Genomic DNA, 24,741 nt, shown 5'->3' on the forward strand with positions numbered 1-24,741 from the left:
GAGTTCGTGACGCCACCCATGGGACGTGGTGATGATGGCACCACCGCTGCTGGTGACGGGGATCCCGGGAGAGATGGTAGGGAGCAGCGAGGATGTTGTCCCCTCCGTGGGTAGGGGGTGTGTGATCCCGGGGCCCGGTGGTGTAACGGGGAGGCTAGATGGCTGGGGTTCAGGGTTGCAGGGACAGCGCAGCGCGGTGCCAGACGGCACTAGTGTACTCACTCAGACAATCAATGACAGAGTCTCTGGTAAACCAAAACGGCCGGATGGACGGGTCCTGCAGCCGGCTGCAGTGTTGTTGTGCTCTTCCCGGACGGCTGATGGTGGCTGTCTTTCCCTGCACCTGTTACAATGTTCTGACTCCTGTGGTTGCCCACCGGTAGTCCGCTCCCCAGCGTATAGGTGCCGTAGGAGCCCGTTTTGCCCGCAGGCGCTGGCCCTTGGATCTCTAGCCTGTGGCGGTGGCTGTATATCCTCACGGTGTTGACTGTTGCCTTCTGTCGGGTCTTGGTTGTTGGGAAACCCCTGGGGTTCCTGTCACACTTGGATTTGACTATTGTCGGCGGCTCCAAGCCTGGTCGGGGTCCGATGGCCCTGCCTGTGTGCTTAGCTTCACTCCACTCCCCGGTTTGGTACCGGTGGGCCACCGCCCAACCCCGGTCCTACAGCTCTGCAGAGTTCCGCTAACTCCTGCAGACAGCCACCACCGTCTGCCAACCTTGCTGTCAGTGCCTGGGCTCCGACCCAGACACTTGCAGTTCGTGTCCTCCTACTTTCACCTTCAAACTCGATCTACTGCTTTTCCCTCCTCCAGGCCTGTGAACTCCTCGGTGGGTGGGGCCAATTACCTGGCTCCGCCCCACCTGGTGTGGACATTAGACCCTGGAGGGAGGCAACAAGGGTTTTTGGTTGACTGTTGTAACTGTCTAGGGTGGGGGGGGTGTATGTTGGTATGTATGTGACTACCTGGCTAGTCCAGGGTGTCACAATTATAAGAGGATGGATACAAGAAGAGCACCAGTCAGGGGATCGATATAAACTGTCAGGGCATGGATACAAGGAGAGCGCCTCTCAAAGGATAGATACAAGAATGCCACTCAGGGGATGGATACAAGAAGAATACCAGTCAAGGAATGGATACAAGACTGTCAGGGGATGGATACAGGAAATGTAACAGTCAAGGGTTTGATACAAGAAGAGTACCAGTCAGAGGATGGGTACAGGAAGAGTACTAGTCTGAGGATGGATACAATAAGAATACCAGTCAGGGGATGGATACAAGAAGATACAAGAATTTAGTCAGAGGATGGGTACAAGAAGAGTGCCAGTCAGAGGGAGGATAGAAGACTACTGTCACGATGACTATGGTATAACGGGGAACCAGGGCTCCTAAGCTGTACCTCAAGCTAGGGGGCTCTATGCTATCCCTAACCTTAGGGATACTCCAGATGGTGCAGAGGCCGGAGTCTCCTACCCCTGCTCCTGACCAGTCCTGATCTGATTCCCTCTCCCCTTCCCCCAAGGCAGGACAGCACAAGACTGTGATGAAACTCACAGATAGACAGGCAAAGGAAAATACACACACAAAAATTAAAAGAATAAGAGGTTCAGGAGGATAAACAGCAGTAAGGAAGCTACAAAAAACAGGGGAAAACTCCACAACCGCACCAAGCAATAAGCACAACTTACACCAGAAAACCTGGGAACACCACACCTCACCGACCAATAAAGACAAACTATAGCTGACATGGGTGAAAGGATTCAATCATCATAAATAGGAGGATAGCAGATGTGATAGGCCTCCCCACAACATTTGACCAAAGGAGCAAGCAGACCTGCAGGAATTAACTTTTGCTAGGCTGCTTCTTAATCAGCACACAGCAGGACTACTCCCAAGTGTGCAAATGTTGATCCCAGACACCACAGAAAGGATTGAGTGGCATGTCATCTGCAATCTGAACAGAGCCCAAGAGTGACCATGACAGTAGGCGAAGTTTGTGCAAATGACAAGTACCATTCAGGAGACGGATACAAGAAGTGTACCAGTCAAGGGATGGAAACAAGATACATGTCGGTCATGGGACGGATACAATAGGAGTACCAGTAAGGGGATGGATACAAGAAGAATACCAGTCAGAATATGGATGCAAGAAGAATACCAGTGTGGAGAAGGATACAAGACTCTCCAGTCCGAAACGCGTAAGCGCTCTTCACATTGGTGAACCATATGTATTTTATACATGTTACCTGATTTTTAATTTTTTGGAATAAAAGTCTTTGATTTTATAATCCTGTGGTCGAGTTGCTGGAATATAAAAAAAAGATACAAGAAGAGTATGAGGTTACAAACCGTTCCCAAATTCTAGAACAGTCTGTAAAGATAAGGCATTTTATTGACCTGAAAGAACATTTAAGGTGTTTGATCTTTTTCAAAACTTATCCAGATTATTTTGACTATAATTTTCATAAATTTACAGTGAATGCAGCTGAAGTCTTCATACAGAATAATTCCCTGTAGACATGGATCACTTATATTCATAGTGATTTATTATGGCTTTCCAATGTGTCCTTAAAAAAAATCATGGACAGATATTTTTTAAGGTAATTTTTATTAGCTGTCTAGAAAAAATAAAATGTCAATTTTGGTAATCCTGAAAGAGTACTAGCCAAGGGATGGATATGTTGACAGAGGCCAGGAATACAACACGCAATAAGGGCGACTCGGTGGTGACTTCAAAGGGTTTTTATTTGACGGGAACAAGGTGGAGAAGGGATGGGTAAACAATAGGTGAAACTGGAGAGAAAAGCAAAAAAAATCAAATAACAGTTGCCACGTTTCAAAAACTTACACTCCATTGATCAAGTGCATGCAATCACTGAAGATTCTATGAACAAATTCTCTTAACAATAACCCAACCCTGATCATTCCATCAGGGGAGCATCTGAGTCGCCCCACTAGGGTCAGAATATGCAATTAAACATGAAAACCTAAACTTTCATAAATCTACTTATGTTAGTGGTTTACTAAGTGTGATGCAGTTTTATGGCAATGCACAACACTAATGGTTGACTATAGTAATAAACTATTCTGTCTCCCTGTACCGTATGCAAGCCGGGAAGTAACTGCCCGGCTTGCTTGGATTTGGAACATATATTCATTTCTCAGTCTATATAATTTCAATGTCCAATTTTCAGTTAAAAAAGAAGGGATGTCCAGCTCTTCAGGCAGAGAAACCAAGGTCTTTATTCATCATGCAGATACAACAAATAACATGACCAGCACTACGCGTTTCAGGTGAAACACTCACCCTTAATCATGAGCTCATGATTAAGGGTGAGTGTTTCACCTGAAACGCGTAGTGCTGGTCATGTTATTCGTTGTATCTGTATGATGAATAAAGACCTTGGTTTCTCTGCCTGAAGAGCTGGACATCCCTTCTTTTTTACCTGCAATACTAGGCTGTGGCAGTGCCTGTCAGTGCTCCAGGGGACAACCAGGAGTGAGCCTACACACGGTGAGCTGATATTTATTACCCAATTTTCAGTGCTTGAACACATAAACTGATCCTCTAACGATGTGTTCAATCTTTGGATTCCACGGGTTACGATTTTTCGACTTCATGTTCCTTTGGCAACGATATTCAATCTTTGGGTTCCTCTGGCGATGATATTTGGTCTTCAGGTTCCTCTGGCGATATTTGGTCATCAGGTTCCTCTGGCGATGATATTCTGTCTTCAGGTTCCTCTGGCGATGATATTCTGTCTTCAGGTTCCTCTGGCGATGATATTCTGTCTTCAGGTTCCTCTGGCGATGGTATTCAGGCTTCGAGTTCCTCTAGCAATGGTATTCAGGCTTCGGGTTCCTCTAGCAATGGTATTCAGGCTTCGGGTTCCTCTAGCAATGGTATTCAGGCTTCGGGTTCCTCTAGCAATGGTATTCAGGCTTCGGGTTTCTCTGTCCGCTTCTAGATGATTCCCCTGCGGAGGACACAGGCCTACTCTGCTGCTCACACGTCCGTTCTACTAATGGTATTGGCACCAACCCTGCCTTCCCACTGCCGACCCAGCCTTTTATATTTAATACAATATTTGCAAACTCTGCCTTCTAGCTCTTCAATCGAGGAAACGCATGCCTTACTGATTGGTTCTTGGTGATCCTGATCCTTCAGCAGATGGCGATGTTGTTGCACAAATGCCGTGGAGCACTGACTATGAGTATCTTCTTCTGGCCACCCTCTTACAGATACAAGAAGAGCATTAGTCAGGACATGATTACAGAATTTATAAGTTGCTGAATATTGGAGTATAGTCAATGCAATCTTTAAAAATGGAAAAGAAATATAGCTCCGAAATAGCTAAAAACAAGGATTTTTTAAGGTGTAGGGTAACGTGAATGAAAGAAATGCAAAATAACCCATGGGAAAATATAATTCCACATCTACAGTACTTTTCCACCTAGACTGATATTCCTACCTTATGCACTACACATTACAGGAAGAAAAACCTTTCTTTTGATAACTATATATTTATCTGTTTTCCAGGAGTCCAGATAATGACGCAGCCCCTTGGTGTTATGTTGTGAAGCAGAACCATGTGTCGTGGGAGGATTGCTCAGTTTCTGTATGCAGTAAGTTATCAGTATGCAGACTTCTTCTCGGATTTGTCTTCTTAATTTGATGCTTTTGTAATCATACACGGCACACAACTGAATGAGGAAAGTGGCCATTGCCTTATAGAACTAGAAGCTAGAGGAGTTAAGAGGGGTAATCAGAACCTACCATTTACATTTCACCTGCCAGATACTTTCTTTCAAGGGATGTAACTACAGTGGGTGTGGGGGCTATAGGGGCTCAAAAGAATCCTTGAGCCAAGATGAGAAAATCAATACTATTAGACACCAGTAATAGTTGAGGTCCCTGTTTTAGACTTGGCACTGGGGCCCAGAAGCGTTTGATTGTTTCCACCAAATTTCCCAAATACTCATCTCATTTGCCTTCTTGAAGGTGGCTTAACTAAAATCAATAGGTTAGGGATCACATTACCATTTGTCCCCTTCCCAAATATGTTTTATGCTGACTCTAGATGAAAATTTGCAGGATCAAATAGTTGGGCCCAAAATCAAAATTTAGTACATGTAGCTATATGAGAGCCTGTGAATCTCAATTGGTCCAAAATTTTATACTCCATTTCATATACCTGAACTAGGCCTAAACTCCATTTTCAGTCACAGAGCTCTAAATCCATTAAAGGGAATCTGACAGGTGATTTTGTAGCACAATACTAATGTTATCTTTAAATAGGGCTTAAAGGAGACCTTTCAGGGTCAGTAAGTTGTATTGCTCTACCTTATCCTGTTATATTGCTGTAAGCTCTGTAGAATTCAAATAAGCAGGGCTAAATGCACATTAGTTTTGCCAAAGCAAGTGTACAATAGGGACTGGGACTGTGGTGATGATGGGTAGGGACTGTAGGAAGGATGGTGGGGGCACATCCAGGGCGGGGACTGTATGTGCCCCCACCCCATTCACTGTCTTGTGCACGCTAGTAAAGTGTATGTAAAAACAATTTACATATTCACTGTCCCCCCACCTATCAGTGCATTCACTATCACTGCTGAGAGGTGGGATTGAGTATGGTTGGGGGTAGCAGTGCAAATCCAGTTCAGATTTGCCATCACTGAAGCCAGCACTGAGTTGGGAGGAAGGAGCAGGGCATATGCAGTTTCTATTTACATATGCATGACTAGTTACTACGTCAAACTGAATTCTACAGCGCTTACAACAAGATAACAGGAAGAAGGAAAGCTATGAAAGTTACTGATCCAGAAAGGTCTCCTTAAAGCTGGCTTTACACACTGCAACATCTCAAACGACATCGCTGTAACGTCACCGGTTTTGTGACGCAATAGCGATGTCGTTTGCGATGTTGCAGTGTGTGAAACACATCAGCGACCTGGCCCCTGCTGTGAAGTTGCTGATCGCTACAAATCGTTCAGGACCATTCCTAGGTCCTTTGTTTCCCGCTGTGCAGCATGCATCACTACAAAGTTTCAGTGTGTGAAAGACTTTGCAGCGACTTTGTTAGCAACTTCCCTTTCAAAAAGCTGCTTATCAACGTCCCCAACAACCAGCTAGGTCGCTCTGCAGGTCCGGATCGCTGTTGCGTTGTTGGCCAGGTTTGCCTGTTTGACAGCTCACCAGCGACTCACCAGAGACTTAGGGAGGTCACTGTTACGTCACAAAACCGGTGACGTTACAGCGATGTCCTTTGCGATGTTGCAGTGTGTAAACCCAGCTTAAGCCCTATTTAAAGATAACATTAGTATTGTACTGCAAAATCACCTGACAGATTTTCTTTAATTACCTTCATACAGAAAAAGTTCCAAATATTAAAATTCTGTCTACCTGCAGCAACAACTAGGTTCAGCCTATGAGCTCAAAGCAAACTGCTGTCTTATTCATGAGAAATATGTTTTTAATATGTAAATGAGCTTTTAAGATCTATGGGCTGGACACTGATTTCCCTGAGAATCTGACTTCAGGGCTTATTTATAATTTAAAGGAGACGTTACCAGTGTGAGACAATTAGATCAGGAAAGCAGACTGTATAATTACATGTCTCACTTTGGTAACTTCTCCTATAATTTAAAATAAGCTCTGGAAGTAGATTGTTTTTGGGAAATCTGTGATCGACATGTAGATCTTAATAGCTCATTTACATATTAAGAAAAATGTTGATTTCCCTTCAACAAAACATCAGATCTCAGTTATCAAGGTATCATTTTATTCAGCTTCTATGACCTATATATCCATATATCCTCCTCCTCCTCTCAACCCCCCCACTCAAACCTATCCCTCAATGTTGATGACCTGTCGCTCACCCCAGTCTCGCAAACTTGTTGCCTTGGAGTAACCCTTGACTCTGCTCTATCCTTCAAGCCACACATCCAAGCCCTCTTCACCTCCTGCCGACTACAACTCAAAAATATCTCCCAGATTCGTGCTTTCCTTAACCAAGAATCAGCAAAAACACTACTGCATGCTCTCATTATCTCCCGTCTCGGCTACTGCAACTTCCTGCTCTCTGGCCTCCCTTCTAACAGTCTTGCTCCCCTCACTATTTCCCGGCCTTGCCACTTTGCCAATCCCTTCATTGGCTTCCCACTGCCCAAAGACTTCAGTTCAAAACCCTTAACATGACATACAAAGCCATCCACAACCTGTCTCCTCTATACAGTGCCTACAAGTAGTATTCAACCCCCTGCAGATTTAGCAGGTTTACACATTCGGAATTAACTTGGCATTGTGACATTTAAACTGTAGATCAGCCTGGAAGTGTGAAATGCACTGCAGCAAAAAAGAATGTTATTTCTTTTTTTTTAAATTGTGAAAAGTTTATTCAGAGGGTCATTTATTATTCAACCCCTCAAACCACTAGAATTCTGTTTGGTTCCCCTAAAGTATTAAGAAGTATTTCAGGCACAAAGAACAATGAGCTTCACATGTTTGGATTAATTATCTCTTTTTCCAGCCTTTTCTGACTAATTAAGACCCTCCCCAAACTTGTGAACAGCACTCATACTTGGTCAATATGGGAAAGACAAAAAAGCATTCCAAGGCAATCAGAGACAAGATCGTGGAGGGTCACAAGGCTGGCAAGGGGTACAAAACCCTTTCCAAGGAGTTGGGCCTACCTGTCTCCACTGTTGGGAGCATCATCCGGAAGTGGAAGGCTTATGGAACTACTGTTAGCCTTCCACGGCCTGGACAGCCTTTGAAAGTTTCCACCCGTGCCGAGGCCAGGCTTGTCCGAAGAGTCAAGGCTAACCCAAGGACAACAAGGAAGGAGCTCCGGGAAGATCTCATGGCAGTGGGGACATTGGTTTCAGTCAATACCATAAGTAACGTACTCCACCGCAATGGTCTCCGTTCCAGACGAGCCCGTAAGGTACCTTTACTTTCAAAGCGTCATGTCAAGGCTCGTCTACAGTTTGCTCATGATCACTTGGAGGACTCTGAAACAGACTGGTTCAAGGTTCTCTGGTCTGATGAGACCAAGATCGAGATCTTTGGTGCCAACCACACACGTGACGTTTGGAGACTGGATGGCACTGCATACGACCCCAAGAATACCATCCCTACAGTCAAGCATGGTGGTGGCAGCATCATGCTGTGGGGCTGTTTCTCAGCCAAGGGGCCTGGCCATCTGGTCCGCATCCATGGGAAGATGGATAGCACAGCCTACCTGGAGATTTTGGCCAAGAACCTCCGCTCCTCCATCAAGGATCTTAAGATGGGTCGTCATTTCATCTTCCAACAAGACAACGACCCAAAGCACACAGCCAAGAAAACCAAGGCCTGGTTCAAGAGGGAAAAAATCAAGGTGTTGCAGTGGCCTAGTCAGTCTCCTGACCTTAACCCAATTGAAAACTTGTGGAAGGAGCTCAAGATTAAAGTCCACATGAGACACCCAAAGAACCTAGATAACTTGGAGAAGATCTGCATGGAGGAGTGGGCCAAGACAACTCCAGAGACCTGTGCCGGCCTGATCAGGTCTTATAAAAGACGATTATTAGCTGTAATTGCAAACAAGGGTTATTCCACAAAATATTAAACCTAGGGGTTGAATAATAATTGACCCACACTTTTATGTTGAAAATTTATTAAAATTTAACTGAGCAACATAACTTGTTGGTTTGTAAGATTTATGCATCTGTTAATAAATCCTGCTCTTGTTTGAAGTTTGCAGGCTCTAACTTATTTGCATCTTATCAAACCTGCTAAATCTGCAGGGGGTTGAATACTACTTGTAGGCACTGTACATCTGTAACCTAGTCTCCTGGTACCTACTTGCATACAATCTCAGATCTTCATAAGATCTCCTTCTCTACTCCTCACTTATCTCCTCTTCCCACAATTGCATACAAAATTTCTCCCGTGTTTCCCTCATACTCTGGAATGCTCTACCTCAGCATATCAGACTCTTTCCTACTGTGGAAACATTCAAAAGGAACCTGAAGACCCATCTCTTCCAACAAGCCTGCAACCCACAATAAAGCCCACTTTACACGTTGCAATTAGTTGTACAATCGCATTTGCGATGTGACACGCCCAGGTTGCATGCGGGATCTTATGAGATTTCACGTTGGTCGTTCATTTGCTGTCACACGTGCGTTAGTAGTCTATGTTAAATTGGTCAATTTTGTGTGCGATCCTTTAGATCATGTGTTCTGTGACGTATGCATTGGGCACCTTTTTTTTTTTTTATTGACTTGCCAAGCGTGTGTAATGTGTAGGGATGCGTTTTAACTATGTCATCTGCCATTCAGCTCTGCTACATGGCCGCTAACAGCAGACACAGACAGCCATGTAGCAGAGCTGAATGGCAGATGACAGCAGACACAGACAGAGCCGCACTGTCAGAATGAACTCGGGTGAACTTCACCCGACTTCATTGTCATGCTGCGGCTATGTCTGTGTAGCGCCCTGATTAGCGGTCACCAGTGAAGGGCTCACCGGTGACCGCTAATCTCCTAAATTACTGAAGTTAGCAGCCCTCTCTCATATACTCACCGATCCCCGGCACTGCACGGCATTCACACTGCTCCGGCGGCTTTTACTGTTTTGAAAAAGCCGGCCGCCCATTAAACAATTTCGTATTCCCTGCTTTCCCCGCCCACCGGCGCCTATGATTGGTTACAGTGAGACACGCCCCCACGCTGAGTGACAGGTGTCTCACTGCACCCAATCACAGCAGCCGGTGGGCGTGTCTATACTGTGTAGTGAAATAAATAATTAAATAATTAAAAAAAACGGCGTGCGGTTCCCCCCAATCTTAAAACCAGCCAGATAAAGCCATACGGCTGAAGGCTGGTATTCTCAGGATGGGGAGCTCCACGTTATGGGGAGCCCCCCAGCCTAACAATATCAGCCAACAGCCGCCCAGAATTGCCGCATACATTATATGCGACAGTTCTGGGACTGTACCCGGCTCTTCCCGATTTGCCCTGGTGCGTTGGCAAATCGGGGTAATAAGGACTTATTGGCAGCCCATAGCTGCCAATAAGTCCTAGATTAATCATGTCAGGCGTCTATGAGACACCCTCCATGATTAATCTGTAAATTACAGTAAATAAACACACACACACCAGAAAAAATCCTTTATTAGAAATAAAAAACACACACATATACCCTGGTTCACCACTTTAATCAGCCCCAAAAAGCCCTCCATGTCCGGCGTAATCCATGATGCTCCAGCGTCGCTTCCAGCGCTGCTGCATGGAGGTGGTGACCGGAGCAGCAGACACAGCCGCTCCGGTCACCTCCACGCAGCTAATGAACACAGCCGCGCGATCGGCTGAGCTGTCAGTGAGGTTACCCGCTGTCACTGGATCCAGCGGTGGCCGCGGGTAACCTCAGTGACAGCTCAGCTGATCGCGCTACTCACCTCAGTTGCTGCGTGGAGGTGATAGGAGCGGCGGTGAGTAGCGCGATCAGCTGAGCTGTCACTGAGGTTACCCGCGGCCACCGCTGGATCCAGTGACAGCGGGTAACCTCAGTGACAGCAGCTGATCGCGCGGCTGTCTTTATTACCTGCGTGGAGGTGACCGGAGCGGCTGTGTCTTCTGCAGCTCCGGTCACCTCCATGCAGCAGCGCTGGAAGCGACGCTGGAGCATCATGGATTACGCCGGACATGGAGGGCTTTTTGGGGCTGATTAAAGTGGTGAACCAGGGTATATGTGTGTGTTTTTTATTTCTAATAAAGGATTTTTTCGGGCGTGTGTGTTTATTTACTGTAATTTACAGATTAATCATGGAGGGTGTCTCATAGACGCCTGACATGATTAATCTAGGACTTATTGGCAGCTATGGGCTGCCAATAAGTCCTTATTACCCCGATTTGCCAACGCACCAGGGCAAATCGGGAAGAGCCGGGTACAGTCCCAGATCTGTCGCATATAATGTATGCGGCAATTCTGGGCGGCTGTTGGCTGATATTGTTAGGCTGGGGGGCTCCCCATAACGTGGAGCTCCCCATCCTGAGAATACCAGCCTTCAGCCGTATGGCTTTATCTGGCTGGTTTTAAAATTGGGGGGAACCGCACGCCGTTTTTTTTAATTATTTAATTATTTATTTCACTACACAGTATAGACACGCCCACCGGCTGCTGTGATTGGGTGCAGTGTGACACCTGTCACTCAGCGTGGGGGCGTGTCTCACTGTAACCAATCATAGGCGCCGGTGGGCGGGGAAAGTAGGGAATACGAGATTGTTTAATGGGCGGCCGGCTTTTTCAAAACAGTAAAAGCCGCCGGAGCAGTGTGAACGCCGTGCAGCGCCGGGGATCGGTGAGTATATGAGAGAGGGGGATAGACTGACATGGACAGAGAGTGAGGGACAGAGATAGTGACCGACTGACAGAGATTAGTGAATGACAGACATTGTGAGGCGCTTCAGAACGCAGCTTTTCAGCTGCGCTCTGAAGCGGACCTTTTTTAAGCTGCGGTGCAGAGCGCACACCTGCGCACATAGCATCAGACACCGAAATCGTATGAGGGATGTCACACGTTACAATTGACTAGGTTCGTGCAACAAAACGCTCAATTCTAGAGAATGATACGATGTGTTTGCGATCAACGGTTTTGCGTTCAATCCTGATCGCACGTAGCTGTCACACGCAGATACCTCACAAACGATGCCGGATGTGCGTCACTTACAACTTGACCCCAACGACGGATTGTGAGATATATTGAAGCGTGTGTAGCGGGCTTAACTCTCAGTCCAGTACACCACTGCACAACCAGCTCTGTCCTCACCAACTGTATCTTCACCCATCCCCTGTAGACTGTGAGCCCTCGGGGGCAGGGTCCTCTCCTCCTATACCACTCTATGCCTTGTATTCATAATTATTCTACTTGTCTTTATTATGTTTAACCCTTTTTACTTGTAAAGTGCCATGGAATAAATGGCACTATTATAACAGACTGCTTAAGACCCGCAACACACATCCGTTTAATTTGTACGTGTGCGGTACGTGTACCGGAGACACGTACACACGGAGACCCATGTTATTCAATGGTAGATGGCACACACACGTAAAATCACACGGAACGTGTGATCGTGTGGTAAGTACGTGTGTGCGCTTTTCTATATGGACGACATGTCCGTTTTTTGGCCGGCAGCACGCAGGCACGGACCCGCTTTAGTCTATGGGTCTGTGCCTGCACGTACCGCACACGGAGTATGTCCGTGTTCAGCACGTTTCGTGCGTGTGCGTTTTTACACTAGCGATCTTTTCTTTTGTTTTTTTTTTTAAAATTTAAATTCAGTATACTTACCTTTTTTTTCTGCTGTTCTCAGTCATACTTACATTGGCGCTCGTTTTTTTTCTTCCCCCGGCTCATACTGCTCCCCGATCACCAGCGCGGCGAGGAACAGCTGTGCAGAGAATGCGCGGCAACAATTACTTTGAATATGCCGGCCGCTCATTAATCAATCTCTTATTCCCTGCTTTCCCCACCCACAGACGCCTGTGATTGGTTGCAGTCAGACACGCCCCCCACGCTGAGTGACAGGTGTCTCACTGCATCCAATCACAGCAGCCGGTGGGCGTGTCTATACTGTGCAGTAAAATAAATTTAAAAAAACTGGCGTGCGGTCCCCCCCAATTTTAATACCAGCAAGATAAAGCCATACGGCTGAAGGCTGGTATTCTCAGGATGGGGATCCCCACGTTATGGGGAGCCCCCCAGCCTAACAATATCAGTCAGCAGCCGCCCAGAATTGCCGCATACATTATATGCGACAGTTCTGGGACTGTACCCGGCTCTTCCCGATTTGCCCTGGTGCGTTGGCAAATCGGGGTAATAAGGAGTTTTTGGCAGCCCATAGCTGCCAATAAGTCCTAGATTAATCATGTCAGGCGTCTCCCCGAGATACCTTCCATGATTAATCTGTAAATTACAGTAAATAAACACACACACCCGAACAATCCTTTATTAGAAAAAAAAACACTAACAAATTGCCTTGTTCACCAATTTAATAAGCCCGAAAAAGCCCTCCATGTCTGGCGTACTCCAGGATGGTCCAGCGTCGCATCCAACTCTGCTGCATGAAGGTGACCAGAGCTGCAGAAGACACCGCCGCTCCTGTCAGCTCCACGCAGCTAATGAAGGGAATAGCGCGATCAGCTGTATTCAGCGTTGGCCGCGGGTAACCTCAGTGACAGCACAGCTGATCGCGCGGCTGTCTTCAGTTGCTGCGTGGAGCTGACAGGAGCGTCTGCAGCTCCGGTCACCTTCATGCAGCAGAGCTGGATGCGAGGCTGGACCATCCTGGAGTACGCCAGACATGGAGGGCTTTTTCGGGCTTATTAAATTGGTGAACAAGGCAATTTGTTAGTGTTTTTTTTTTCTAATAAAGGATTGTTCGGGTGTGTGTGTTTACTGTAATTTACAGATTAATCATGGAAGGTATCTCGGGAAGACGCCTGACATGATTAATCTAGGACTTATTGGCAGCTATGGGCTGCCAAAAACTCCTTATTACCCCGATTTGCCAACGCACCAGGGCAAATCGGGAAGAGTCGGGTACAGTCCCAGAACTGTCGCATATAATGTATGCGGCAATTCTGGGCGGCTGCTGACTGATATTGTTAGGCTGGGGGGCTCCCCATAACGTGGGGCTCCCCATCCTGAGAATACCAGCCTTCAGCCGTATGGCTTTATCTGGCTGGTATTAAAATTGGGGGGGACCACACGCAGTTTTTTTTAAATTTATTTATTTATTTTACTGCACAGTATAGACACGCCCACCGGCTGCTGTGATTGGGTGCAGTGAGACACCTGTCACTCAGCGTGGGGGGGCGTGTCTGACTGCAACCAATCACAGGCGTCTGTGGGTGGGGAAAGCAGGGAATACGAGATTGATTAATGAGCGGCCGGCATATTCAAAGTAATTGTTGCCGCGTATTCTCTGCACAGCTGTTCCTCGCCGCGCTGGTGATCAGGGAGCGGTAAGTATGAGAGAGGGCTGCTCACTTCAGTCACTCGGGAGATTAGCGGTCACTGGTGAATCCTTCACAGGTGACCGCTAATCAGTACACGGCACAAAGACAGAGCCGCGGCATGACAATGAAGTTGGGTGAAGTTCACCCGAGTTCATTCTCATCGCGCAACTCTGTCTGCTGTCAGCCGACATGTATCAACGACATTGTGCAACACACAAACGGACATTCCACACGGACATTCCACGAACACATACACGGGCATTTTACACACAAACACGGACATTTTACACGTACACACGGCTCGCATACGCCATCACACGGATGCCATACGTACCGGAGAAACGCCCCAAAAAAACGGAACACTGACCCGAAAAACGGACCGTGTCACACAGACGTTTTTTTTGCGGAAGTGTGTTTTAGGCCTAAGAGGTTTGATCCTACTGGTGGATGCCCTTTAAGCATTCATATCAAGGGATGGGTTGGATAATGTTCTACGAAAAAAAACCTAAAGCTTTAATGTGTTATATTTTATAGTTGACAAAGCAAAGAGAATAGTGATGGAAGACGAGGATACTACCTTATTCTCTGTCCAAAAACCTAAATGTGGGAAAAAGCATGAGAAACGTGTTATGGCGAGAGGACGAGTACTTGGTGGCATGTCAGCTCTTCCAGGATCTCACCCGTGGATGGCAGCAATTTACATTGGCAATGTATTGTGTGCTGGCAGCCTCATAATGCCCTGCTGGGTCGTCTCAGCTGCCCACTGCTTCGCTGACAGGTACAATGTGATGTTTTGTCTTCTTACAGCCTAGGAAACTGGTAAACCAAAAAATAACTAACTCCATTTATAGTGCAAAACCTACGGGGAATAATTCTTAAGTCGGCTGCGTACATTCTTCGCGTCTTTTCTGCATTTATTTTTCCTTTTTTCATGCTTTTCTTTAATTTAATGGTTAAATAGATGCAGAAAAGCCCTGAAAGAATTAACAGGCTACAGTATAAAAAAAAAACGCACAACAGGTAAAAAATACCCCCGCAAAGAAACAAAATGCTCCTTTTGAATGAGATTTTAAAAATGTAATTTATTTTGCTGCTATTGTAAAATAAAAAAATGCAGCAAAAAAGCTACATGTGAACAAGAAGATGCAAAAAAAAATAAAAATGTACACACCCAGGCAAGACATTATATAAACACTTTAAAACTTCAATTTATACATATGTACAGTCATTAAAATGAATCCAAAGGAACCTCCCCAGAAGAATGTAAGTAGCGACATATATCTGAAAGTCACAGAAGGACATAAATTATACACTCAAAATAAAATACATCAAAGCCATGAAAGTACATCTGATACAGTGGGGAAAATAAGTATTTGATATACGGCGGATTTTTGCAAGTTTTCCAACCTACAAAGAATGGAGAGGTCTGTAGTTTTTATCGTAGGCATACTTTAACTGTGATGGAATAAAAAAAAGATCTAGACCTTTTAAAACTAATTTCCAATTTACTGCATGAAATAAGTATTTGATCACCTATCAACCAGCAAGAATTCTGGCTCTCACAGACCTTTTATTTTTTTTATTTAAGAAGCTTCTCCTCTGCACTCATTACCTGTATTAATTGCACCTGATTGAACTTGTTACCTGTATAGAAGACACCTGTCCACACACTCAATTACTTTCCAACCTGTTCATCATGGCCAAAACCAAGGAGCTGTCTAAGGACACTAGGGCCAAAATTATAGACCTGCTCAATGATGGGTATTTTCTGCATAACAATAGGCAAGCAGCTTGGTGAGAAGGCAACAACTGTTGGCACAATTATTAAAAAATTGAAGAAACACAAAATGACTGTCTATCTTACTCGGTCTGGGGTTCCATGCAAGTTCTTGCCTCGTGGACTAAGGATAATTCTGAGATAGGTCAGTATAAAGCTCTGAACTACATGGGATGACCTGTTCAATTACCTTAATTAAGAGAGCTGAGACCACAGTCTAAAAGATTAGTTAGTAACACGCTACGCTGTCATGGATTAAAATCCTGCAGGGCAAGCATGGTCCTCCTACTCACGCCAGCACATGTCCAGGCCCATTTGAAATTTGTCATTGATGATGTAGTTAATCCAGAGGAGACATGGGAGATAAGGTCATGTGGTCAAATAGAACTTTTTGGTATCAACTTCACGCAGTGTTTGGAGGAGGAAGAATGAGTGCAGTCCCAAGAACACTGTCCTAACAATGAAGCAAGAGGGTGGAAACCTCATACTTTGGGGGTGCTTTTCTGCAGAGCAAACAGGATGGATGGGATCATGTATCACAAGATTTTGGCCAACAACCTCCTTCCCTCAATAAGAGCATTGAAGATGGGTCATAACCTGGTCTTCCAGCATGACAAGGACTCAAAACACAGAGTCGGGGCAACTACGGAGCGGCTCCATAAGTTGCATTTCAAGGTCCTGGAGTGACCTAGCCAGTCTCCAGACCTGAACCCAATAGAAAATCTTTGGAGGGAGTTGAATCTCTGGAGAATATCTGTATGGAGGAGTGTGCCAAAATCCCTGCTTGCAGTGTGTGCAAACCTGGTCAAGAACTATAGGAAACTTCTGACCTCTGTAATTGCAAACAAAGGTTTCTGCCAAATATTAAATTCTGTTTTTCTATTGTATCAAATACATATTTTATGCAATAAAATGCAAATTAATTGTTTTCAAATCATACAATGTAGTAATTTTCTGGATTTTTTTTTTTATTTTGTCTGTCATAGTTGAAGGGTACCTATGAAAAATGACAGCCCTCTCCATTCTTTATAGGTTGGAAAAGGTGCAAAATCAGCAGTGTCAAATACTGATTTTCCCCACTGTATCAGTTGCAGAACAAATAAATCTAAATAGTACAACTTTACCGATCCTCATTGCCTAGGGGGTCACCACCTTGTCAGGATCCTTTCATTGACTCTCAGATCAGAATTATATCAATCCTTCATCTCATGAACTATAGTGCACACCACAACAAATACGACTTTTTTTTGCGACTCTTCCAAGCCCCCTTCAATCAGTGCAGTGAAAAAGCCTATTGCATCCTCACAATCTGTATTCATCCTGCGCACAGAATTTTCTGGGACTAAAGAGGACATAGTACCTCTTCCTGGGTTGTCCAGTCACAGCACATTTATACACTTCAGTGCCCCAGGACCCTGCTGACCGTGATCTTGAGGATCCTGCAAAACAAGAGCATATGTATATAGCAACAAAACATTGAAATTACAGCACCAAGAAGGAAAAGAAAAGTCACGGCTTTATAGAAATCACAGGATAAATAGAGGATAATGATGGCAAATATCTCGATTTATTCAATGTGGAGTATAACCACCATATGCAAAAATCCTCGCACTAATAACCTTGGCTGCTATCAATGAGGTTATTGATGGTTTTCTGAGGAATTTTCTGCTGCTGAATGCACTTCCAATGATCCTCTGCTGGCAGCTCCCTGTTGTAGTTCTTGACTAATGTCATCCCAGATATTCTAGATAGGAGACAAGTCTAGAGATGCTGCAGGCCATGGTAGCAAGTTTAAGCCACACATGCTGTTCACAGTAGCCCAACAAACATGCAGCCTAGTGTTGTCCTGTTGAAAAAGAGCTCCTGTCACACTTTGGAGAAATGGCCGAACCACTGGTTCCATGACAAAATCAATATAACGCTGAGCTGTTAGTGCACCTGGAATGAAGACTAGAAGAGTCCGCCTACAGAATATTATGCTACATCACACCATAATCCAGGGAGTAGAACCGCTGTGATGTTCCCTTTTGACGTTGCCCACAAGGTCTCCAGACCAATCTCTAATTATCATTGCATCCAAGACAAAAGTGGGACTCATAACTGAAGAGAACATGGCTCCATTCAGCCTCCATTGCCATCTTACGCTGAACCATGATAGCAGTGGTGTGAGGTCAATTGTCACAGGGTATGAAATGACTAAACAGGGGCTCCTAGGCTGGCCCTCAGACTTGAGACCATGCGCTGTCTCTTATCTCAGAAGTAGACTTGATGGTACGCAGGTCTGAGCCCCCAGCGTAACCCTGACTCCTGTCCAAGCCCCGATCTTACTCCCCCCTCTCCCCCACTGTTTGGGTGGGCTAGAAACACACAGTAACAAAATGCCACAGAAACGACATGGACAATCTGACAATTTGTCTGTGCAGTTGGACCTTAGTGCACCTCCTGCTCTTGTTTTAGTTCGTCGTTGTTCTCCCTATCACTGCGATACACAACATTGAACATTGCTGAGGTATCGGCCTACACACGTAGGTATCTACTGGACGGATCATACAAGGTCTTTCAGATAAAGGATTCTGTCCCTCTCCCTTTGCGACAAGTGGTGACAATTTGCACTCTGACAATAGGGAGGCATTGTACAGTCATCCCATAAAACTTTTTTTTAATTTTTGAGGTTTCATGTGGCTAAAATAATGTTATTTCAGTCTGCTTTCCCATGCCACAGATTGGGGCAATGGGTCTGAAAATGTGATCAATTGGAGATATTTGTCACACTAGGTGTGCAAAGTACCAAGCGAAACGGGAAGAGAAACCCTGTATCTGCGGAAAGGGAAGATGGTGACCCCTGACCAAACCTACTGCTGGTCCCTGGGGTCCCCCACCACCCTAGATAGGCTCTGCACCTATGCGCTAAGACGGATACCTGACCTTAGAGTGAAGGAATAAGTATTTGATCCCTTGCTGATTTTGTAAGTTTACCTACTGACAAAGACATGTACATAGATATCCCTAGTGCTGGACCCTAAATAACGAAAGAGTTAACCCCATTAAACACTATAGACACAAGGAGGACACGCAGAGAAAAGCATTAACTACTTATCTACAGATGACACAGGTAGAAGTTCATCAATGGTACCACAGAGGAGTACAAGCCACCTGCTTGCAACCAAGGCTTGAATTAACTGAAAAATATCACCAGCGCCAGTCCAAGGAAGGAAGGTGTATTTATACACCGAGAATGCAGCTGGGTGGAAGGTGAGCTTCTGCTGGGTCCAAAAGGGGGAGAGATGAATCCACAGGAAAGCTACCTATACCAATGAATACTGACAACAGGAACAATGGAAAGTCAGGGAGCATTCTGTGCAGTCAAACACTGTGACCTTCTATGGCCAGAAACCACGTGACTGTCACCCGTGACAATATTACAGACACCTACAACTTCTTCAATTTCATTAACTTTTCAGCTTGCCCTACTTGGTGTTGGAAACTATGTGTTCAGGAGCGTATATATTACAAATTATTAGTGTGTGAGCATATTTATTTGTTTAAAGAGAGAAATAAATGGCATAAGTCAGTTGCTTTTCACTATTTGTACGTAAAACTCCACCCAGTGTCGGGGATTTATAGAAAAAGGCAAATTGATATGAAGAATTTCAAAGACAACTAAAATTAAAGTATAATTGCATTTGGTAGAAAACTGAAAACGCAGCTATACTTTTTGTTAGAAAATGTTGTGGAAATATATGTATATAGTGTATATATATATATATTTTTTAATAGGCTATCAGCAGCCTAAACAAACCTAGAAACTGCGTCGCTTTTACTTGCTATAATGCTGCCTGGTACTCGGCTCTTTATAGTTTTTAGCGTAATTGAAAGCGACTGTGTGGGACCAACTGTGTAGATAAAACTGCAAAGGGAATGAGTATAGCAGGAGCGGTAATGTCTTTGTTATCTGCACTGACTCAGACTCTAGAAAAAGCCATTTCCTCAATACACTGGCAGATCATTTGCATTTAGGATAATCTAGCAGTAAAACTTACAAAAGTGCGAATACCTCTTAAAACTTTTTTTTCCTTTTTTTATTTTTATTTCACTAGTAGAGATGAGCGCATCCGTGGAAGTTCGGTTCAATTTGGGATCCAGACTTGACCTGAACCCCAATGGAAGTCACTAATTGGGCATTTCGGGTCTCCATCCACATTCAGCGAGCCATAAACAGAACACTTCCGGGGGTGGGAGGGTTTTTGTTTTTTTTTTGGGGGGGATGCACACTACATCTGCTCACGCTGTTGTTATCCCAGTGCGCGCCGTTCAGACACTGCAAGTGGCTTACACCGAGCGTACCCGAGCACAGCAATGCTTGCGCTAGTTCTTGGCTTGTAGACCACTTTGGGCGGGGTGTACGACACTTACTGGGGACAGTGTCCACCACCCCACAGCTGGTCACCATCGTAGATGTAGTAGATACACAGAACACTGGAGAAGTCTGGGCAAAATAGCTGAACTGTAAACTGTTTTACTCCTTGCATCTTCACGACAGACCTAGCCACACTTTTATATAGTTCTTCTGCCGCTGTTTCCCGGGGTCTGGCCTATCCTCCTGACTAACACCTAGTCCTCCAGCTACTGGGCCTATGCCTCCGCTCAGGGTCGGCGTCAGCACCCAGCAAACCCGGTCAAATGCCGGAGCCCTGGGCTGCCGGGGGGCCCACTCGCAGTGGCAGGTGGGCCTGGTGCCAACGCTGTCACTGACCTCCCTCCTCCCCCCCCCCCCCCTGCCAGGGATCATTCTATCATTCTCCCAGCTGTGACTGTCGGCGCTCTGCACCGGAGCGCGGTGACGTCATCACTGCGCGCCTGCAGTGAGGTCAGAGCAACAGCAGTGGACGCACTGAAGAGACCGGAGCAGCGGGGGAACGAGGAGAAGTGAATATGTATGTAATCGTGGTGGCCAGATGACCATGGGGGTGCATTGAATGATACAGGGGCTGGATACTGTATGAGGATGCCTAATGCTATCACGGTCTGCATTGTGCTATATACAGGCTGTATACTAAATGAAGGTGCCTAATGCTATCTGGGTCTGCATTGTACTATATACAGGCTGTATACTACATGAGGATGCCTAATGCTTTCTGGGTCTGTATTGTACTATATACAGGCTGTATACTACATGAGGATGCCTAATGCTTTCTGGGTCTGCATTGTACTATATACAGGCTGTATACTACATGAGGGTGCCTAATGCTATCTGGGTCTGCACTGTGCTATATGGTGGCTGTATACTACATGAGTGTGCCTAATGTTATCTGGGTCTGGACTGCTGTATGGCGGCTGTATACTACATGAAGGTGCCTAATGCTATCTAGGTCTGCACTGTGCTATATGGCGGCTGTATAGTACATGAGGATGCCTAATGCTATCTGGGTCTGCATTGTGCTATATGGGGGCTGCTTAATGTTATATGGGGGTTGCATAGTGCCATATGTGGGTTGCATAGTGCCATATGGGCAATGCATAATACTACATGGGAGCTACATAATACTATATAAAGGACTTTGGGGGCTTCATAGCACTATATGGAGGAATATGGGGGCTGCATACTACTATACCCCCAGAGTTGTATGTCACCTCCACCGCGGTGCTGTATACCCCCTCAGAGCTGTATGTCCCCCAACCCAGTACTGTATACCGCCCCGTAAAGATGCACGCTGCTGAACAAAGGCCAAAATGAGTTCAAAGTAACTCTGCTGCCTCATTAGTGAATGGATCCGTTCATGGTTTCACCGGAATCACATACTTTGGAGATGTAGATGAAAACCCCGAGAAGTGCCTGCAAAGAGCACAGGATAAATGTGGACTGATCCAAAATGTTCTCTATTAAAATTACCACCAAATAGCATTCAACTCAACCCACAAAACACAAGTCCTCACTCAGGTCCATCATCTGTTAACAGAAAAATAGGAGGCTTCCACGTTACTGGTAAGGCTAGTTTCACACGTGCGTTGTGCGGCATCCATTGCATTGCGTTGTGTGACGGATGTAACGGATGCATTGCATATATAGTGGCACAACTGATGTTACGGATGCTGCAAACAACGGAATCTCTTGCAGCTATTTTTTCAACAATTACTCAACTGGGCATACGCAGTTGTGTAAAAACGGATGCGTCACAGGAATCCGTCAAATGACGGATTCCGCCACTATAGGCTTCCATTATAAAAATGACGGACGCCGACGGAATCCTGCACATTGCATTTTTTTGACGCTCAGGGAAGCGCAGAAAAACGCTACATGCTGCATTCTATCCGCCCGGTGGATGCAACACCGCGTCGGCCGGGAGATGCAACGCAGGACCATCAGTCGCAATGTGTCGTCCATACAAGTCTATGGGAAGCAGCGGAATACGTTAACGGATTCCGCTGTTTTCCAAAACGGCGGATTGCGAGTGAAGGAAATAAATGTAAGTGTGAACTAGCCCAACAGAAATACACTGGAAAAAAAACTATGGCTTCTCACATTAAAAAAGAAATCCAGCAAAATATGTGCTCCAAAATCCAAATGCCCCCTCCCTTCTGAGCATCAAAATGTGCCTAAACCACAGTTCGCGTCCACATGCAATATGGTCTCGTTAATTATTTCAGCTAATCTTGAATTCGAAAATTCAAATGGTGCTCTTTCAATTCTTAGCCGTGCCATGTGCCCAAACAGTAAATTTCCACCACATATGTGGTATTGGTGTACTCCAGAGAGATTACACAACAAATTGAATGGTGCATTTTCTCCTGTTACCCTAGTGAAAATGAAAGATTTGAGGTTATAGCAACATTTTTGTCATTTTCATGGCTCAACGTTGCAAGATTCTGTGAAGCACCTGGAGGTTCAAGGTGCTCACTACACATCTAGATAAATTCCTTGAGGGGTCTAGTTTCTAAAATGGAGTCACTTGTGGGGGGATGCCATAGTTTAGGCACCTAAGGGGCTATCCTAGCGCTTCTTTTCTTCCAAACCCTGCTGTGCACCAAAACAGTAGATTTCCACCACATGTGGCATATTAGCGTATGCAGGAGAAATTGCACAGCACATTGAGTTGTGCATTTTCTTTTATTACCCTTGTGAAAATACAATATTTGGGGCAAAAGTAAAATTTTTCCTGGGAAAAACTAAAATTTTTTATTTTTTTCCATCCACGTTGCTTTAGTTCCTGTAAAGCACCTAAAGGGTTAATAAACTTCTTGGATGTGGTTTTGAGCAGTTTGAGGGGTGCGGTTTTTACAATGGTGTCACTTTTGAGTATTTTTTGTCACCTAGGCCTATTCAAAGTAACTTCAAATGAGATGTGGTCCCGAAAGAAATTATTTTGTAAATTTTGTTGGAAAAAATAATAAATTGCTGATGAACTTTGAACCCTTCTAACTTCCTATTTTTTTTTTTAATTGTGCCAATGTAAAGTAGACTGATACATTTTCAGAAATAAAAAATATCATCCTAAATTTACTACTATCATGAAGTACAATATGTCATGAAAAAACAATCTTAGAATCAAAGGGATCTGTTGAAATGTTGCAGAGTTATAACCTGTCAAAGTGACACAGGTCAGAATTGCAAAAAATGGCCCGGTCATGAAGGTGAATGTAACAGGTGTCACGGGTGTGTCACAGACACAGTCATGGTTTCTGGCCATAGAAGGTCACAGCGTTTGGCTGTACAGAATGCTCCTTGACTTTCCATTGTTTCTGCTGTCAGTATTCATTGTAATAGGTAACGTTCCTGTTGGATTTTCATCTCTCCCCCTTTTGGAGCCAGCAGCAGCTCACTTCCACTAAGTTGCTGATAATCAGTATTCCCTTGTTGTTTATATACCCCTTCCTTCCTTGGACTGGTGTTGGTGATATTTTTCAGTTCATTAAAGCCTTGGTTGCAAGCAGGTGGCTTGTACTCCTCTGTGGTATCAGTGCTGAAAACTTTGTTGAACTCCTACCTGTGCCATCTGTAGAGAAGTAGTTTATTCTTTTCCCCCCTGTGTGTCCCCCTTGTGTCTTCTATAGTGTGTATTGGGGTTGATGAAGAGCTCATCCCATCCGCTCCCAATTTAGGGCCCAGCACTAGAGATACCTAGGGTCAGGTATCTAGCTTGGCACATACAGTAGATGAGGAACCTATCTTAGGTGGTGATGGACCCTAGGGACCAAAAGTAAGTTTGGTCAGGATTCACAATCTTTCCTTTCCCTAGACACTTTCCTTTCACCATTCGCTTGGTGGTTCCCCGTACGTGACGTGACAGTGAATAGCCGGCTTACAGGTAAAGGGGTTTGTAGGTTTTTGAGAAATGCTAGAATAAGAACATTTTGGGTCCCTCTCCTGATGTTATGGACAAACAGACTGTATCATAGGCTTCACTCTGTCTCTGTTCAGATTTTTGTGGTGGCACCATGTTCTGGATTCCACTGCTTCTAGAAATATTTTGCAAATGAAGGAATTTGATATATCTTAGTGTCCTAATGTAATTAATGTAATTTTTTTTTTCATTTTTAGTCCCCGGAAAACAAGCATCAGAGTGGTTCTTGGACAGCAATCTTTCAATAAGACAACGGACGTCACGCAGACATTTGAAATCGACAAATATTTTTTTTATCCTGAATACTCCGTGTTTAAGCGCAATGACCATGACATTGGTGAGTGACAATACGCTACATATCACAAGAGTATTACTTTTTGTTGAAGCAGTTTTGTAGCTATGGAGGTTGTAGAAGTAGCAGTTCCACGCCTACGCTGGTGGTGGAAGGTGTCCACGACTCAAGGACCCCTCTACCACATACAAAGACACCAGTGTTAAAAATGGCACGTTATAGATTTTACATTGGAGCCCGGTAGCTTTTAGTTACACGTCTGTTTCTAGATATCAACTGGAAACGTGAGAACATTGAGAAGGACATAAATGCCAAGATGACTGA

At 44.9% G+C, this 24,741-nt stretch overlaps 1 protein-coding gene across 1 annotated transcript in view; it reads left to right on the forward strand.

Annotated features, from left to right (window-relative positions):
• HGFAC (HGF activator) overlaps positions 1-24,741 on the forward strand; it is a 176,971-nt gene that overhangs the window by 132,336 nt on the left and 19,894 nt on the right. Inside the window, exons 10-12 of the mRNA XM_075333158.1 lie at positions 4,542-4,627; positions 14,544-14,787; positions 24,323-24,462. Coding sequence (XP_075189273.1) covers positions 4,542-4,627; positions 14,544-14,787; positions 24,323-24,462 — 470 coding nt within the window. The remainder of the gene's footprint in view (positions 1-4,541; positions 4,628-14,543; positions 14,788-24,322; positions 24,463-24,741) is intronic.

Source organism: Anomaloglossus baeobatrachus, chromosome 1 (assembly GCF_048569485.1).
Source record: "Anomaloglossus baeobatrachus isolate aAnoBae1 chromosome 1, aAnoBae1.hap1, whole genome shotgun sequence".
Taxonomy (NCBI): Eukaryota; Metazoa; Chordata; class Amphibia; order Anura; family Aromobatidae; genus Anomaloglossus; species Anomaloglossus baeobatrachus.